General features: G+C 38.8%; 1 protein-coding gene across 9 annotated transcripts in view; it reads right to left on the minus strand.

Annotated features, from left to right (window-relative positions):
- The window catches only part of ptprub (protein tyrosine phosphatase receptor type Ub), a 187,318-nt gene that overhangs the window by 16,370 nt on the left and 150,740 nt on the right, over positions 1-20,208 (minus strand). Inside the window, exons 14-23 of one of the 9 annotated variants that reach the window (XM_057339343.1) lie at positions 17,737-17,875; positions 15,376-15,402; positions 15,010-15,170; positions 13,154-13,341; positions 9,764-9,842; positions 9,524-9,600; positions 7,738-7,755; positions 4,646-4,682; positions 3,081-3,178; positions 1,205-1,321 (exon numbers count right to left, since the gene is read on the minus strand). In XM_057339343.1, the coding sequence (XP_057195326.1) occupies positions 1,205-1,321; positions 3,081-3,178; positions 4,646-4,682; positions 7,738-7,755; positions 9,524-9,600; positions 9,764-9,842; positions 13,154-13,341; positions 15,010-15,170; positions 15,376-15,402; positions 17,737-17,875 (941 nt within the window). Of the gene's footprint in view, positions 1-1,204; positions 1,322-3,080; positions 3,179-4,645; positions 4,683-7,737; positions 7,756-9,523; positions 9,601-9,763; positions 9,843-13,153; positions 13,342-15,009; positions 15,171-15,375; positions 15,406-17,736; positions 17,876-20,208 lie in introns of all 9 variants that reach the window. The other 8 variants (XM_057339345.1, XM_057339342.1, XM_057339348.1 and 5 more) reach the window with 8 other exon arrangements.

Consider the following 20,208-nt stretch of genomic DNA (forward strand, 5'->3'; position numbering starts at 1 on the left):
TCTGTCATCATTTACGTTTCAAACCGGTATGACTTTCTTTCTTCCGCAGAACACAAAAGAAGATATTTTGAAGAATGTCGGTAACCAAAATCCGTCGGTCCCCATTGACTTCTATTGTTTGGACACAAAACCAATGAAAGTCAATGGGGACCGAGGGTCTTCTGTTACCAACATTCTTCAAAATATATTTTTTGTGTGTGTACTGCAGAAGAAAGAAAGCCGTACAGGTTTGAAACGACACAAGGGTGAGTAAACGATGACATGTTTGGGTGAACTATCCCATTAATGATGAAAATGAAAAGATCTAAAACCGTCAGCTGTGTCACCTGTGTAAAAACACACAATGCTGCTTAATGCGGAGCAGCCTGTCCTGCCATCCCTCACACACACACACACACACACACACACGCACGCACACACACACGTGCACATCATTCCACCCACAGCCCCCGTGTTTGATTGACAGCGCCGCAAAACGCAAAACTCACATCAAAGGCTGTTGACAGAGCTGCGCCTCCACAGGGCAGGAGAGGAGGATAAGGGGGAGGTTAAATCGAGCTAATTTCAGTTAACGCACCCACATTCAGCCCTTACATCGTGCTATTGTATCAGAGAGGTGGGGGGAGAGAGAGATCATGAGAGACAGAGATGCGTCAGTTAAAGCGTTCGGAGATGAGGCAGCTCTAAACCTCGAAAAGACAGCTCGATGTGCCTCTGCTGGATTTCACTCACTTCTCTCCATTTCATTTAAAGGGCTGTCACTCCAAATTCTCACCTAATTCAAATTCTCTACGCACGCACCGTCTTACACCCTAATCTGTTAGCATCCTAGCAGAGAGCCAAGCAGCGGCAGGTTTTAGCACACCGATGCACGTTTATATACAAATCATTTCACCGGTACAGTTGTGCAGGATCAAACGTCTGAGAGTGTAACGAAAATACGGATTTCAATTCAAACTGCCTTGAAAAAGAACGGAAATTTGTAGGATTTTGAAAAATAATGCCAGCGCGACTTAGTGGTCTGCGCTTTGACACAACCAGCCTTGACGCTCACGCAGGAGACAGGTTTCAATCTTGTTTACATCATTTCCGATCCTGTTTATCCTTTTACCCCCCATTATTTCCTATCTCGACTCTCACAATAAATAAAAAAACCAAAAAGAGCATATTGAAATTTCTCGCACGGAGAGGCAGAGTCTCGTACCCGCTCCAGGGCAAATGTTCGCACTGTGTACTCCGCCAGAGTTTCCGTCTTAAGCAGCGTGATCTTAATGTCTCCGTACATCTCTGACTCATCTGGCCAATACTTGCAGCATTTCACCTGAAAAAAGACCAAATAAAACAAAGTTCAGGAAAGAAAACACTTAGTGTAACAATATTAGAGCCAGGTGATGTATGGAATATTCATGATGATTTGGCTGGTGATCCAACCTTATAAATATTTAGACGATTATTAAATGTAATTTAAAAAAAAAATCTATTGACAGAAATGCAATATAATATACATAACTATGTCTTCAGAGGTGTATAAAGACCGTTTTTATTACCTTAGAATGAGCTATTTCTATCAAACAAACACCGCGGGTCCAACCCGGTCTCATGAATTGCGTATAAATAACACGCTGTTGCATTATCGTGTAATACGTACGCCAAAGTTAGATTTTGCGTGCATATGATACGCCAATGTTTGCATGCACCTCGCTGGAGAGCAGCCATTTTGAAACGTACATGAAGAGGAAACACTGAAATAATTAAAATAATGCTGTTAGGTTTAAGGTTTGGGTTAGGGTAGAGGTTATAATATGCACGCACGCTAACATTAGGTTTAGGGTTAGGGGACAGGTTAATAAGACAAATTGCCGGGTTAATATGCACGCGCGCTAAATTGGCGTATCATATGCACGCAAAATCTAACTTTGGCGTACGTATTACACGATAATGCAACGCGCGGGTTATTTATACGCAATTCATGAGACTGGGCTCGCGGGTCCCCTACATGGAATTGGCCATGTTGTTTCTACAGTAGCCCTAAAGGGACAAACTGCACTACAAAGTGCGTTTCGTACAGACGTTATCTCTCCTTCTGCAAAGACGCGAGAACGTGACGACATCTTAGCCCTGTGTCAGCCACCGTAGTGCCTTGAAAGGGAGGGGTGGAGTGAGCCGTTGGTTCTTAATGAAACTCTCTTTTTTTACAAAGTCTTCGAATTAAAAGCTTTGCTTTAATAAACTGAACGAACTTCCTGCTTGTGTACAGTAAACCGACTTTATTTCTGTACGGTTATTACCGTTACACAAACCGTTAGCCTTGTTGTCGGACACAAGCCATCATCCATTTATCCCTGCGGTTCGCAGCTTTTATCATAAAAAGGGAAAGCGTATTTTTCATAATAGTGTCCCAATTTCATAAGAGGGCAGGGACGGGATGTTAAGAGGGACTCTGTCGGCAGCAGACGCCGTTCTCCATAGCACTGAGAGGTCGATGTCGGCGTGGAGAGGAAAATGAAAGAGGAGACGGTTTAAAAGCGCTGTTCCGAGTGGGCCACAAGGCAAGAGAGCAGAATGCATTACACAAGTGTTTGAATTCTGAAAGAGCGACAGACATTACAGACACTTCAAATCCTCTTTTTAGTTGACATCAATACAGACGTATTTATATAACAAGCGCATGACAGATGTACTGTATTGCACTGCCCTTAGAAAATGTATTGTGGTGCTTCAATGGAACAATGTTAGTAGCAAATGGTAGGACAAGGGTGTGTTTATTTATACCATGAATACTCTATTCACAAACTATGATATTTACAGTTCACGCTGCTCAAAGGACACTTTTTCTTGTTTGACTAAAAACACGATATTACCATAGTACCTTGTAAAATAAAAGCATAACAATACCGTGGTACAGAGGATTTTTTCCCAGTAGAAACTGATAATGTAATAATGGAGAGTGATTTCCAATCACAAATAGACACACAAACACGCACAAAGAAGTGGAAACTATGAATGGCATGTGTACGCATGAGGGAAATGAAAGGTGGCTAATGGGTTAGTGTGCGGATGAGGAAGGTTCTAGAACATACCCTGCCCACCTCCACTAGCTTGGTGATCATGACGATGCTAAAGCAGTTCTCTTGCCAAACCATCCTCCAAAAGTCATAGACCGTCTCCTGCTTTGGCCCTGCAAACAAACAAACAAACAAACAAACAAACAAACACACACACACACACACACACGCATTCGATGAGTGGCAGCCAGTGCTCCAGACGGCGGCTTTAATTTACGAAGTGTCAACGCGTGTTATAAGGCACTTGTGTAATCCGGAGCCTCACAGCGAGTAATTCAATAGCGGCCATTTCTGGGTGAATGGAGGAGTTTTTAACCTCAGCAGGATGTGGCTCTCTGATAGAAAAAGCTCATTTCTGCCATCGATTGAGTGTGCCTCGAAATTCAATTAGAGGGAAAGACAGACAAACCACAACCACTTGATGATTTATTTAGGGGAGATCTGAAACGAGGAGAAAAGGGGGTGACTTTGTTTTGATAGAGCTGAGAAAAGGATGGAGAAAGGTTTTGTCTCATATTTGAAATGCACGCGTTATTTACACAGACTTCTCTTGTGTTTTTACTGAGCTCAAGATATTTTACTCTGAAAGTCCCGATGAAATAAGTCAGCATTAAGGATATCTATAAACTAGTATGATCCAAAAATGTGTGTCAAATTGTGATAAAATTCACATTTAGAAGATGTAAGCATTTAAAACGTCAATCTCTTTGACATCATTTGGTACTTCAGCTCCTCGTCAAAATTTACTGACCAATCAAAAGCTCTCTAGAATCTACCGTCCATCCTCACTATTGGCTATTTTAAAAGGGCAGGAGCCAGCCAATATGTCCAGCCCCAATTTGTCTGAGGAAATGACATCAAAGGATCAAACAAAGCTGTAGATTTTAAGGTCTTTAAGATTCTACATTTTCTGAATTATTGTAAATTATTGTAATTATTTTAATCCTTAGGCCTAGTTTAACTTCAAGCAATAGTCGGCCAATCAAAATCAAGTATTTCTTACTGTATATAGAAATTCATAAGGAATAAAAATTATACATGAATACATTTCTATAATAATACAAATAACTTTTATAATTAAAATGTGTATTTTTATAATAAAATCCATTTACAAATACATTGCACACAATGCATTTTACATTTTTCTAAATCATCTCTTCATATGAGAATAATGAATGTCCTTAAGAAGTTTTTGTCAATTTAACAAACCTCTGAGGATCATTTTGTTCCCGAACAACAGACTAAATCTAACTATATCTCTGTTTGGGACCCCCTAAGGTCCTGCAGGTGTTGCTGGATGTGTTGATGTGGGTCTCAGGTGAGAAAACAGCAGGTGGCGATCCTTCCTCCGTCACACCATGTCCAGTCATACACCTCTATAATTCCATTTCTCTAAACTCATTAAAATCCATCTGGAAGAGCGTGTTTTCAATGTCTCAAGTTTCTCTCTCACACACAAACCCAAAAAGCTCCTGTTAAAAAGAGGAAAGTGTCTCTCCCCTTAGAATTGGCCCCATCCAAACAGAGCCACATAAACACACACATCCATCTCCAAGACCTGTCCAGACAAAGATACTCACCCTGAGTGGCGATGAAGTGGTTAGATCGATGGTAACCCTAAAAGAAAGAAAGAAAGCGAGAAGCTGAGTGAGCCATTTGTGTTTCAGAAACATCACGTCCGAGTCTTTCGCTGCAGCTGCTCTGTCTCTCTCTTCCCATTTACTATTGGTTCTTTTTATCTCCCAGTCCCAGCCAGTATACACATTTTTCAGAGGTCACCTGCTTCTAGCAGTACACCGGCCCATAAATCTCATACTTTTTAAACTGTCCTGAAGTTCACTTGCCAAGCTACACTAATAATGTTAAACACTTAAAGGTACAGTACACTAGGGTAATGATGTGTTTATGTTGCGCCGGCCAATAAGACTCTCATCTTTTGCAGGTCCTGATGCTGCAGAAGTGCGCTATTCGCAGTAAGCCATGATTCATTTAATCCATGAGGTAAAACGTTAGATTAAAAGAAAGATAAAAGCAGAATTCGGTTGTGTAATGTTAACATGACGTAGCCCAGCTCAACGTAAAATAAATCAGCGTTTATTAAGCTAGTCATGTAACTGAATTCCTAACCTCAAGTGAGTTTACATGGGTTATAAAATGAGTCATATTTCTCATAAATTCTCCTTTCAGCAGGAGTTACACTTTTTTAATAAGAGCCAAATTACCTGAGCGCCTTTAAGCTCAATTAAAGCTCTCCTTTAGAAAGTCACACTAAAAGGAAGCTACATTTAAATTTGAGGAAGAGTTTTTATTATATTTTAATTCAATTATATATCTTATTATATGTGACGAGAATTTCTAGCATGACCCAGTGAGGACAGCATTAAACTTGATCACTAAATTGAACTAATTAAAATAATAAAAAACAATATGAAGGTGTTACGGGAAAACCTGCAACTCTTTAAAACTGTCAAATGAAAAAATTAATGGTATTTTATTTGTCATATTTCAGTGTTACTCCCCAATTCTATTAACAGCACCACTAACTTTGAGGCCCCAAAACAGACAAACGAAACTTGCACAAGTAAGACTCCTACGTTCAGACATAAAGCTCGAAGATCAGCTCCCTATACAATACCTCCATCCGCGCGTGTTTTACGAGTTTATGGAGAGAGAGGGGAACTTCAGGAACATCTCGAAACATGCGATTTATTCATCAAAGCTGAGCTTTCTCAAAGAGCTACCTGGGTGCTCAAAGAAAGTGGATCTGTTTTCATTAAACAGACAGAGGTGGAATAATGGAGACATCTTTTTTATTGTTGTCGTGCATTTGCCGGCCCATTTAAAAACATTGCTGACGCCTACTGTATTCAAGCTTGGGCCAAAGCTCTTTACTGAACACCGTGCAAACAAACATGGAAACTGTAAATAGAAAAATAAATTGAGGGGAGATGTTTTTCTGTGGGGTTTGGAGAACGCAAAAGAAAGCTAACTGTGGTCTGCTGCTTTATAAATGTGAAATATACGTCCCTAGATTACATTTATATTCAATGATCTGTTAGATAAACAATAGACCCCTTCAGTACAAACAAGTAAACAGCCTGAACTTCCATCACTTATAGCCTCATTTCTGTTTCCTTCTGTAAATGTAGTGTCTGTTCTGAATAAAGTCTATCGAGTGGTGCAGAGATGACGTATTTTTGTAGGCCCACTTGGCAGTTAGCGTCGCACTGGTTCCGTCGAATGAAAGCCTATTCATTTTTCCCATAGACTTTTGGAAGATCGCAAAAAATAAGCTCTGTGATCAACAAAGGTTTATGATGTTTTCATGTATTTGCTATCAAGATCATCTTTACAAACGAACACAACGTTTGTTACTTTTGAAGCCTAAATACAATCACCAAGTAAAAAGCTAACATGAGGCTTTAAACAGACTACACTACGGTCGCTCGGTATCAACGTCACCAACACCAAGCCTTTTTCGAACTTTATTAAAAATGTGTTCCCTGGCAAGTAATTACTGCGTGAATGAATCCCCATCAAAATTTTCAGAGATTTGTGTCCATGTAGCATTATTCGTCAGATTTACACGCGCGATGACGTCTAACGTCCTCGCCAAAGGATGTGGTAGCTTTTAGCAACTTGTTAGCAACCGCCGTTTTAAAGACACAACAAGGCTTTAAAAAATCATGAGTTGGTCATAACTGGTGTTTTTTTATGTAATAGACTAAAACATACAAATATTTAGAGGTTTTGTTTACCGCACACCTTATTTCAGGCAATTGACCAAAAACCCATTCAAAAGACTTCGGGGCGATGGAACCTGAAGTGTTAATATGCTAACTCGCTAAAACTGGGGTTTGCTTACAAAAATATGTCTTCTCTGATCCATGGTCTGTACTGGCTGTATAGGTCTCTAAATCTGACTTTGTTACTGAGACAACAGCCAAAGAGCAATTGTCAGTAATGCTGTGCGTAATATTACACCATTGTTAACAAGATTTATAAAGAACTGCATGAAGGGACCATCCAGCCTTAAAACTAGCTCAAGGACAGAAGAAGAGGATCTCAGTTATATGCTATCAAATCTGTTCTTCGAGATGATCCTACATCACACTTTAAAGTTATATATTAAGCTTAATGTTTCTAAGCTAGAGTTCTGATCTGATTTGCAATTAAAAGGAAAGTTCACACGACACACATTTACTAAATGGAAAAACAAATATATAAAAAGATGAGAATGATTTTTGAGCTCTAATAATACTGGTCACAATCATTGCTTCCGTTTTCAACTTTCTGTCTGTGACGAAAAAACACCCCAATTCTCTAACCCTCTCTCCATTTCCAAAGAAGTTTTTATGTGAACCTGTGAAAACTAGTTACCAGTAAGTAATAAAGCACAGAAACCCAACAGATGGGACCTGAAAGTTTTATGCGTCTGCATTTACGGATGAACATAAAGGAGATCTCTTGGTGTAACAGAGCCCATCTCCCTCGTGTTTAAATAATCCAAACAGAGCAATGCAATGACATGGAAAGAAGTAGAGAGATAGACCGACAGAGAGAGAGAGAGAGAGAGAGAGCAAGAGAGAGAGAGAGAGAGCAAGAGAGAGAGAGAGAGATGAAGAGGGAAATGTGGGGGAAGAGAGTCAAGAAAGAGGAGTGAAGTACTTACTTCCCTGTTTATCCGAATCTACAGGGTCCAAAGTCGAAGAGGTGGGGAGGGGTAAGAAAAAGACAAGACAGAGTCTAGTTAATGAGAAGCTGAAGAGAACTAGAGGATTAATAGATCACAGACCGACAGAGAGAGAGAAAGATATAGAACTAGAGGACGAGAGAAAGAGAGAAACTTGTGTTAGCCGGCTAAACTCTATGCCAGGGGACGGACACTAAAAAATGGAGACATGTATTTTGGATGTGAAGGTGGGTAGAATGTGTGTGGGTGCGTTCACACTAACCTAAAATTACCACAGTTTTTTGTGTGCAAGTTAACAGGAAGTACTTTTTCTGTTTGCCTGATTTTAAATGTGTTAAAGAGAAAAAGAATAAAACACTTACGAACAGAGCTACGCTTGCATTAATGTGTTCTCTAATAGCCTCTGCTCCGTGCCAGTTACACCAAAAACACATTTTGGGATGTTTTTACAAGGCCAAAGGCCCAAATAAATGGAAAAATCAATGCTTGTTAAATTGGCCTATATCCTGTTTTGCTCGTGTATAACGCTTCACACTGAAGATACAAGAATTCGACATATTCAACATAAAACAATAAAACCTGGAAATGATGTCCAGGTGTGACAAATATTTGAAGGTAAAAATGACACACCATCATACTATTTTAATGTGTAATCAAATCTAGACTCAAATGTCATATTTTCCATCCCTTTCAACAGTGCAAACTGCTCAGTGGCACACATACCTAACACATTTCACACAAGATAAGCAACACAATCTAGCTAGTCACCTATCTAGGGCTCAGACAGGAGACCTCGAAGCAAAGTCAGTTCTAATAAGTAGGTAACTCATGTATGCTGTCTTCCAAGACGCCTTTTATAAGAAAAATTGTAAGACAGCATTGCATAAATCCTCAGCAATCGCAGAAATGTGCTGCACTAAGCACAGAGAAAATAGCAGACGACGTGAGAAAAATGTTGAACATAAATAAACATATTTATTTTCACTGTAAATTATTTGTACTAAATATAGTATAGTGTAATGAAAACAATAAAGAATTATTTTACCAAATATATCAATTCAGTCGTGTCCCCTGTGTAGAGCGCTATTTGTGTGAACGCGCCCTTACGTAGTGTTCAAATCAGTTATGAGGTTTCAATAGGAATTGTTTTATGTCTCTTTAAGAAAAAGTGCAGAGAGGGTCACGTGGTAAGAGGGAGGTCATGCCCGACTTGGTCAGTGGCAGTTTTAAACAGGGCAAGGAAAATCATGCGATACAGGTCAGTAGGCTATGCTCCCCGTCTGACCACATACACTCCAAAATAAGATGTTGACTGGTCGCCAACGCTGTTTCCCAACAAATAGTGGCCTAATAAAAAGCTCTTGTATCAAAACGGATATGATTTTGTATTGATAGGCTTTGTTCATACTGCACACACAAGTGTGATTTGGGTTTCAAATGCGATATGTAGGACCGACTTTTACAATTTACAAGATAGCGTCATCGATGTCCTGTGTATGTTATTGATGCCACAACCATTCAATCAGACATGTTACAAAAAGCTGATTTTAAACTACATATAGATTCAGATTCAGTGCCAGACTAAAAACAAATTACACCAAATGTCCTTTTGATGCCCGTCTGAACAAAGCCTACGGCATGCCCAGAGAAAGAAGAGTGTCCACAAACATCGATTAGACTCATGGGGAGCTACATAATGACAAAACCAGTGTGAACGCTTGCGAGTCCGGCATGAGAGTATGCGAGTTTGTGTCTGCTGGCTTACATCAATATAATTGGCGTTGATATAGTCAGAGTTTGGATCCCCAAGCAGCGGGTGCAATTTCACCCTGTGACGGTCATCTGAAACACACAGACAATGAGCACAATGTGTAGGGACTTCAAAGCTTTACATTAGCAGACATTTTAAAACTGAAGTGACGTGTAACACGCATATAATTGAGAATTTCTAAAGATATTACTCTCCAATCAGAGTTAATGTGATATACATGAAAACATGACTCACAACCCATCAGGGTATCCTGTCTTCCCTTGGTTTTATCCTTCTTCTTGATGGAATTGATATCCCAGCCATCAAAGAAGCTCTAAACATATATGATCAGAGAGAGAGAGAGAGACAGAGTGACACGTTTTAAGTATTATGAGAAATATTCAACTGTGTCTGAAATGGATTTGATTTTATAACAGAAAAAAGACAGATTTAGAACAACTTGAGGGTGAGTAAATGATCACAGAATGTTTATTTTTGGGCGAACTGTCCCTTTAATATGTTTAATATACACAGCATATATTTCTGACAACATTACGTACTACAGCTGGACATTAAATCAAACAAGAAAACAAATATTTTAACATTGGTTACACCAAAAAGTGAATTTATTACACGTCATTACAAATTCGCACATGCTCCCAAACCCTGAACATCAAACCTGAATAAAAAATGGAAAAAGAAGCCAAATTTCCACATCAAACTAGTTACTAGATGTAAACGTTTAGAGGCGTCAAATCCGGTACATTTACTGTACGTATGCAATGCTTTTCATTTTTAAAGTTAAGAAACATTTTCAGCTATGAACGACCTGTGCTTCTTTTCTTCCGCATCTTTAAAAACATTTTTGCCCGCTTTTTAAAAGAAATTGATTCGAACACACAATGTAATTATTATATTCCACAATCTTTACGGTACGTAGCCTAAATGTGCTTCACTGTTGACTCCAACTCAATAAAATACGTTTGCCAGTCGCTAGTCTACAAACGATAACAGTACATAATGGGGCGCCTGAAATTAATTTCAAAAGGAATTTTTGTTATGGCTAAGATTCAATATGTGCAACACTCATTTTGCGCCTCTAGTCAATGCATAAATCTATAATCAAGTGATAAAGACAACACATGTTGTGGTATATCCGTGATAAAGCATGGCGTTGCTATGGTTACCCCTCAATTGAATGTGCCTTCTCCAAACGACGAACTGCCATCAATCAAACGTTTGTATTTACTTGTGTTTACCATATTTAAAGGGACAGCTTACCCAAAACTGAAAATTCTGTAATCATTTACTCACCCTCATGTCATTCTAAACCTTTTTTTGCAGAACACAAAAGAAGATATTTTAAAGATCGTTGGTAACCAAACAACATTGATCCCCATTGACTTCCATTCTACGGACATTTCTCAAAATATCTTCTTTTGTGTTCCACAAAGGAAAGAGTCATATACAGGTTCTGAGTGACACGAGGGTAAATAAATGATTTTGGGTTGAACTTTCCCTTTAAGACCCCCCAATCCCATTTTTTACTTCCTTTAGGAATTAACCTCCAAGCTTCCATGGGGGTCAAATCAAACCGCAAGACCCCCTACGACTGTACTCCACAGTACATTCTCCTCTACAGTACTAATATACTGTCAATAAGTGCTGATCAATAGACTGCCCTAGTGATCCACTGGGAAATAAAGTTTATGAAAGCCCGTGGTTCACTCTCAAACTCTGTGTTTCATCTTTCCGCCTACAACGCACAAAGACAGTGACCTTAAAAACAGACCCACAGTGTCACTATGTCCAGGAGAGTGTGTATTGATTTTTGAGCTGAATCTGTTACACACTAGGGGGGACGGTTTAATGAGTCTACAAGCTGAGCTCCGGAGAGGCGGACCCGCTCTCTGATTGTGTGGAGAGATGTTTTGTCTCGTAGTTCTGTGGACAACAGATAGGAGAAAGTCAACAGTCCACACGAGCGCAGGTCTGAGAGGAGATACTCGAGCCGCAACGTGAGGAGAGAAAATTTGCAACGGGAGGTTTAGTGCTCGGCACACTAATGCCGAGAGGCTATCGGGCCTCTATTTCCATCTCAATAACCGCTTTTTTTGCAGTCCAGAGGGGTTTGATACAACAGGACTCGAGTCACAACCCTGCCTAACCGTACATCCATAACGTTTTGGTTTGGTTTTGGGTGAGGTTACCCTGTTAGATAGATTTTCCAGCAGGGTAAACCAATCTCCACCGTGCGGAAACATTCTGCTAATACCAATTTTTGGGTTACATGGTTTCTAGCTAGTCTAGAATGGTCTGAAATACCAGCTGATGATTTAGAGATCAACTAGCAAAAAGCTAAGTGATCACAGCTATCACCTTGCAAAAACCAACTTGACTACCTTAAGCTCGAATAAGCTGCTTTTCTTCAGCAGGGCTTTAAAACAGTGATGGTATTTTGTTGAGAGGTGATAACTAGGCGTGGGTAGAGATTGTCTTATTGCACCTATATATGTGTGTTTGTGTTGGGGATTCTATACAGTGGTCTGTTTTGACAGCCTCCAAGAATCTGAATCCAAAGACCTGCTGACTGAAAGTTCTGGAGGCTGAACCGTCTCAGCAAGACCTGTGTTCATAGCGACAGGTTTCTCCACTATGGCAATGGGACAATTATATAATTGAAAGATGAAACATTTCTATTAAACAGCTCATTTTCAAGAAACACATATTATAGCATAACTAGGCCAAAATATGCAGTTTGTGCTGAAATGAAAAAATATATTTGAGGAAACACATACAGTATTTACGTACTATTTTTGAAAGAACCATTTAAAAGAAAATAATATTTTCAAAAGGAATTTTTGGTATGGTTAAAATTCAATATGTGCAGCACTCATTTCGTGCCTTTTTAATACATAAATCTATAATCCAGTGACAAAGACAGCACATGTATATTGCGGTATCCTCGATAAACATGGCATTGCTACGGTTACCCCTCAACTAATTGTGACTTCTAAAATAAAAATATAATACTTATAGAATATATAGAAGAGAATAGAACTGAAATTGAAATAAAACAAAATTAAAATAAACAAAACAAAACAAAATAAAATAAATAATAAAATAAAATAGCTAAACAACAACTTAATTTAAGAACACCATTTAAGAACCATCCAGAAAAAACAGTTCAATTTATATTGTATATTCTTGAAAAAAAGTGCTTCACGATGCCCTAGAAGAATCATTTCTAGCTGAATGGTTCAGACCTGTAACACCGGATGAACCTTTCAGATTCACAAATGTTCTTTGTGGTGGAAAAATGTTTTTTAGTTTTTAAAAACGTAAGCAAGAAATTGAGTTAGATAAGAAGGTAAGAAATCGAATGAGTTAATGGTTCTTTAAGGCAGTGTTTCCCAACCCTGGTCCTCACGGCACACATTCCAGAATGTTTTAGATCTCTCCCGATATGAAACACCTGAATCAACTCATCAATCAGGCGTTTCAAATCGGGAGAAATCTAAAACATTCTGGAAGGTGTGCCCCGAGGACCAGGGTTGGGAAACACTAAAAATAATTCTTCGATTGCATTGCTGTGAAGGACTTAATTTTGAATATTGTATTTGACAGGAAGACTGACTAGCTCACCTCATACTCCTGTTTGAAGCCATAGCCCTCTGCGGTTTTCATCTGGTTGATGTGCTGGAGAAGGTCAGCCACACGCACTGCTGGGTGAAGTTGGCCTGTGTGATATGGTGACCCTTTACGCCCGCACTGTCTCCGGGGCGACCCGCCGAGCAGACTGCTGGACTCATTCATGGAGCTGCGTGGATCACCTTAACGACACAAAGAAAAGTTTCATGAATGGATGGATGTACATTTTTTTAAATAACAAAACAAGTAGAAAGAGGTTAGATCTGAGATTTATCGCCTTATGGCATTTCATCTTCAGTTTATAATTAATATTCATAAATAAGATCAGGGAGCAATTATGAATTGATGACTAGGGCTGTGTGTTGAAATAAATTAACAGTCTGCTACTCATTTCTCCACGGAAATAGAGAAGAAGAATCCCAGACAGGATATTCCACACAGCAGACGCTTGAAATGTGCCGAGACAGCTCTGAGACGTGCCATTAAAACTTCATTTTGATCAAGAGATCTCTCGCTTTGAAACATCAACTATTCAGTTCCTGTGGAGTCAGAATACCTTTGAATAGTATATGAGGTTTTTTGGTTTTATTTCTGTTGCTCTAATTTTCTCCAGATCGAAAATCCCAGCTACGTAAATTTCAACCAAGTCACATAAACTAGTTGCGCTGTTTTTGCTCTGTAAAACTTGAAGTACACTAGGGTAGTGAGGTGAGCTTAACTTTTCTCAAAAGTTGCCACTAGAGTTGACATCTAGGTAATGTGAGGAAAAAACGTGACATAAAAAAACCAAATACGTCATTATATTCTGCTATCAACTGCCATACGACCATAACGAGTCCTTCTTAAACACATGCTGCAATAGTTTCCTCCAAGCTCCAATCTTACCCCACTCTCTCTTACTGTCCTCTCTTCCTTACTGGTTTCCATAGATTTACGTTTATAACAGGATTCACAGTCTCTCACAATTGGAAAACAGGTGGTATATTATGACTCATATAAAGACGGGGATAGCAACACTTCTCGCAAAGATGTGAAGACTGAGAAACCAACAGATTTGATGAAGCTTTCATGCTGCCCAAATAAGAACAAATTAACAAGAGTCGACCCAGTCAACCCAAAGCCTCTTTAACCGTGTACGTGACTAAAAATTGAACTATTCAATTGCGCTCCTTCATGTTAGAAGCTGTCAGCATTGCTTTTAGCACCTGTGATTTCTCGCCATGCAAGACTTCTTGTGCTGTAATTCCATTTTTATATTATCAACAAGTTTCCATCCACTTGACTTGGCACTGTAATTGTTGGCTTTTTATTAGCTCAATGTTTTTCAGATTTTTAACTTGATTTGTTTCATTAGCTTAATGACAAGAAAATTCAGAGCAATTGGATTAAATGGTAATAATTCAACGCTTTAAACTGTAACTCACGATGATGGCAATCCTGGGGTTCCTAATGTTTTTTGGCTTTTTACTGATCCTTTAGAAACTTATAGGATTGTGATAACATCCTTCCAAAACCTCGGCTGTCCAAATTCGTTGTTTTATGGAAAATGAAAAAAACGACTTTTAAAATGATTAAATACTGTGTTGTCAAAGTCGACAAGCACTTTTTAATACTTAGATATTTGCAAAATCATAAATAAAATAAAAATCACAAAATATCGAGAGACAAGGTTTCAGAAAGACAGCGGTGATGAAATAAAAGCCACAGTGTACGAATAAATCACTGCTAAACCGCAATTTTTAAAACACGTCATTGACGTATTAACATGAGATTGAATACTGCAAACGTCTTTCAATAAGTTTGAAATGAAAGTGGGACTAAATGTTTTACAGTGTGTGTGCGAGTCTTACTGCGTGTGCTGCACGTATGGGTGTCCATAAATGACAAGGCCATCCTCTCGTCCTCCTGCAGAGTGCTCTGATCAGTGAAACTTCGCTCCATGGAGCCCATCATATTACTCTTCTCCTGCCTGTACGTAATGGGGGTCTTATTCATGTTCACCGGCTTCCTACTGTGGAGACATGGAGGAGAGGTCGAAGAGAGGATGCAGAGAGGTAGACAAATGGAACGTAAAGCAAATGGGAGAGAGATGGAGAGTTGGTAAGAGAGAGAGAGAGAGAAGATCATGACTCCAGTGTTGCCCGCCTCTCTAAAGAGCGCACGAAAAAGCCACAAGATACAGTGTGATGATGTGCAATGGAGAAAAAGCCACTTACGGATAATAGGAATATGAGTGGTAATCCCTTCTGGAGAGAAAAAAGAGAGGAAGTGAAGAAAGGCAAAAAGAGAACAAGAGGAAGAAGGGACATGAGATGCAAGCACTGGCAGAGCTCTGATTAGAGTGAAAAATGGCAAGCCGTCAGGCGCTTGCATTTGCTGCGCGAGTAATGGGACACATGCAGCTATGCACAAAACCTCAGCCAGAGCGAGAAACGCCGGCCTAATCGAATGTGCCGTCTTGTTGCTTTTTAACGAGTTTAACAAAGTGGCCCGCTGAGTTGGACTTTTACGTTCGCTATACGCCACAGCAACTGGTTCGCCGTCATAATCTAGTCTAGCATCTGCAGCACTTCAAGCGTTTCATTGGACAATTTAGGGAAACGTCCATCAGAATTCATATTACAGAAGTTATAACTTTTCATACAACCAGCCAGTAATTCCATTCCGGGGTGCGTTTGGACATAATGGCTTAAAACGTTCTGTTTTACGCAAGGGCCTGGTATAATATCTCACTTTCCATTTCAGCGCGGAGGGCTCCCATCGCTATCTGAAATTGCAGTGTTCATATGCTATTTAATCTCTGGCTAAACAGCTGCACTGAGGGTTTTCTGCGCTTTTTTCATTTGTTGGAAAATGAACAAGATAGGCTGGTTTAGGTGTGTTTTGATCATTTAGGACGTAATAGATAAACAAACAACCCTGATGGACCAAACCAATTTAATGCGGTAATGCTATTTTTTGTGACATGGCACGGTAGATTATTTTTGCTAACCCCCCCAAAACACATGAGTATTCAGTAAATGAAATACATTTTCATAAAATATACAGTAGGCGTGTAGTAGTGGCCACAAATGATGTTCAGATCTCAAATTTGCACAAAAAGTACAGTACAGTACAGTTTTGTCAGTAATATTTTGTTTATCATTTGTAATGAATAGCTTTTTTTCTTTTTGTTAAAAAAGCCATTCCTCTGGGCCTTGACTTTGCACATATGTTTTACTTTCTCATGAAATGTTCATTAAATCTGCATTCATTGACTACATACTTTATGCCCTTTGAGCTTTTTTTTAAGTGTAAAACCCATTTCCCCTGATTGTATAATAAACGTGTTTAAATAAAGAACAAAGATGTACATTTTCTAAAGTTGGACACCACTTTTGAGAACTACTATAATCGTATCTTGACAAATACATTCAACAACATTAAAAATACTACCTGCACCAAGGATCTAAATGATCTACCGCCTAAACCAGTTCCAACTAGCTTAGAGCCAAAATAAAACCAGCAACCATCAGAAGCAGAATTAAAATTCTAGTAACACAGAAATCATCTGAAAGCAGCAGCTGCTGAAGCGAATCGCTGGGCATGCGTGTGAGAAATCCATATGAAAGAGAGATGATGGTAAATGGCTTTGAATTGTAGTCGAAGATGAATCTAAGATGGTGTGCTGATTCATCTTCAGTGATTTGTGGGCTTTGAAAAACTAAAGACTTCATTTTTTTACAGGATTTGATGACCTTTAGAGAATCGTGGGCTAATTTTCTCTTTTTTCCTCACGATTATTGGATGGTTTTTGGTTCAGGGTGGCAGCGGGCAGGGCCTAATTAACTGAGTAATTGAATTGCATTCTCTTTAATTAAATATTTCACACTCAGATAATCTCAGAAGATGAAAACCCGTGGCGATCTCTCCGTTAATGCATGTGGGAATGCATGAAGAGACCACCCGGGTGCCCTTCGACTGAGCCGAATAATCGAAGCCATACACCACGATGGGTATGTTTAAGTTAGTCATAGATGAGCGCACGAGAGCCTGGTCTCTTAGGAACAGATTAAGCCTTGTTTGGAAAACTCTTTCACAAGACGCATTTGAAAAGGGCCAGCAGACTTCATAAGCGCATCAAGGCCGATGCAGGTTTTTGTTTTTCTGCATATACTATAATGCCACTTTAAATGGTGGTGACACTTGAAGTCACACTTAAAAATGTCTGAATGTCAACAAAGTACTTTTTTGTCATATTTGAAAAGATTGTTAACCAAAAAATGTCAATAGGCGCATAGTCAGTTCCCCTTAAATTCACATTTGGATTCCAAGAAGCCATAGGTGCAGTTCATTCACATTATGGTCCAATCATACATGACATGCCCAAATAATAATAAGACTTATTATTTTAAATTATTATACAGTATATGTTTAAATGCAATGCCGGGCAGAAATGTGTAGGTGTGACTTAAGTGTCTACATTAAAACTCAAGTTTGGAGTCCTTTTGGAGTCATTGTGTACATTGCGAGCAATCATGGTTTAAAGCAAAGCATGCGCTGGCTCTCAAGTCTTCCTCCTGACCGGATGAACTTACCCTTTCTTGATGATTATAATAATAGCCCCTAGCAGCAGTATGAGGACCACCAGCCCACCAGCACAAACTCCCAATATCAGCCCCATCTCCTCTGAGCGTTGAGTGACCTCAAGAGCTCTCTGGTGATCCTTACAGGCAGCTGAAGAATACACAAACACGCATAACAGCATAATTAACATCAGAATTACACACAAGTGTAACCACATAAACCAACACAAAGACTTGTTTTGAAGAAGTTTGAAACGAATCAAGTTGGGAAAACGATGTTATACATGACTGGGTGTATGTATGATTGAAAGCTTCCATCGCAAGTGATGAATCATACATAAAAAACCCTGAAAACTGTAAATAAGAGACCAAGGGCAGTCCACTGTCATACAGGCAATAGAGAAAACAAGTAAAAAACCCAAAACAGAATTGACAATCTGTACAGAAAAATGACGAATACGCCTACAATCAATGGTGAAGAACTCAAAATTCCCTCTGTGGTTAAGGGCCCAAGGTTACAGAAATGAAATATCCATTGCAACTTGCGGTCCTGAGAGCTCTTTCAATCTCTCATCGTGAGAGTCACACATATCTCATTACTACCGTGCCACGCAGACCGCACGTCTCCATGGCACGAGCGACAAATGCACCCGAGGGCTATTTATCCCAGGCACCTGTCTCCATTGACAGCGTGTGCGCAGGGGTCACTTCACGATCTGAAGCTGCTGGGAAGCACGGCCTTCTGTCACACTGGAGACGAGTCTGTGTGATTCAAGAGTGAGCAAGAAGAAAGTGTATATAGTCAACAAAGCTCGAGGCCAATTGCCCAGACCTGGACAGGCAGCAGCTGTGCTATTTATACTCGTTACACACACAGACGCTTGTAGGGATGTTGTAATCATTCAGGCTATACAAGTGAAAAATGAATCAAACATGTGACCCTGACTGTGAAATCCAGTTTTAAGTCTCATAATCTAATAATGAGAGGAGGAACATGAAAGTCGTAGCCGAAAAATGACAAAAAAGGTCATGTATGTTGTAAATGACGGATTATATGAAAGATTTCACTATACAGTATTAATGCATTTATCTATAATACAGAGTTTAAGAATTTTGAATATAGAAATGAATGAGTTTACTGACACTACGCTTTATTATTTTGCACACAAAAACACAGCAAATATTTTCTTAATATTGATTTCAATCTTTTTTTCCATTATGTAGAATGATTTTATGTAGAAAACCGTAAATGACTTTGGATTTTAACAGACACTCTTACACTAGTAATATAACTATCTAACCCCATGACTGGATGAAATTTCCAAACACATTTCTGGCACCACTAAACTACCAAATAGCTTGTTAAGCTAATGGTCGGCAGTGTTGGGTAAGTTACTCTGAAAAAGTAATTAACTACTAGTTACTAATTACATATTCAATAGTGTAATTAAATTACTGTACAAATTACTCTCTCCAAAAAGTATTTAATTACTTATTACTAATTACTTTCTATGTCCTATATCAACCTTGATTAGTTAAGTGATTCAAGGATAGACATGAAACGGCTCTTTTAATTCATTCAAATAAATACTATAAAACTAAATAAAGTAGTATTATTAACTGACCAAAGTATTACAAATGTGAGAATTATACATTAAAGCACAGATTTTAAAGTTAGACTTGGAATTTTGATGTCAATTCCACTATTGCACACACATATATTACACAAAGTATTTAGTTTAATTACATCAGAAGTAACTGTAATTAAATTACAGGAAAAAATTGAGTAATCCCTTACTTTACCTTTTCAAAGAAAAAGTAATTAAATTACAGTAACTAATTACTTAGTAACTAGTTACACCCAACACTGATGGTTGGTTACCAGACCCGGCCCCATTTGCGCCCTGTCAAATCCACACTGGAAGGACGGAGCTCCTTTGTCTAGTTGTAGTAGTTGAAGAGCGAGCTAAAGATCTACTAACTCTGCCTAGAGTTAAACCTTCCTTAAGACCACAGTGGCCTAAAAGCTACATGGTTTTATGAAAAAGACAGCCAACTAGGGCCTGAGGAACGAGGTCTACTTTGGAGCTCCATGCGAAACCAAAGATAAAAACAAGCCATTAGTGTGTAAAGAGGGTTTTTGGGTGACAAAGAAAAGAATGATTTATAAAGCTTTTTTTCACCAAACAAAGACTAATAATAGAAAACACACAGAATGCAGTTATAGTAATAATGTGAAATTCATTAGAAACATTGTTTGTCATTAGATCCATCAATTGATACCGTTTGCAAGCACAATACTGCCAAAATAAAATATTCATGCAAATGCAGGTTCGTGTGTAATCTTTACAATAACAAATAAATCACACAACCTTAATGAAGTATAAAATGTATTCATTACATGAAATATAGATGGGAAAACATCCATTAAAGTTTGATGCAAACCTGAACGGATTTTTATCGTCGTGCTGAGTTTTCTTTCTG

This window comes from Triplophysa rosa, linkage group LG8 (genome assembly GCF_024868665.1).
Source record: "Triplophysa rosa linkage group LG8, Trosa_1v2, whole genome shotgun sequence".
Classification (NCBI taxonomy): domain Eukaryota; kingdom Metazoa; phylum Chordata; class Actinopteri; order Cypriniformes; family Nemacheilidae; genus Triplophysa; species Triplophysa rosa.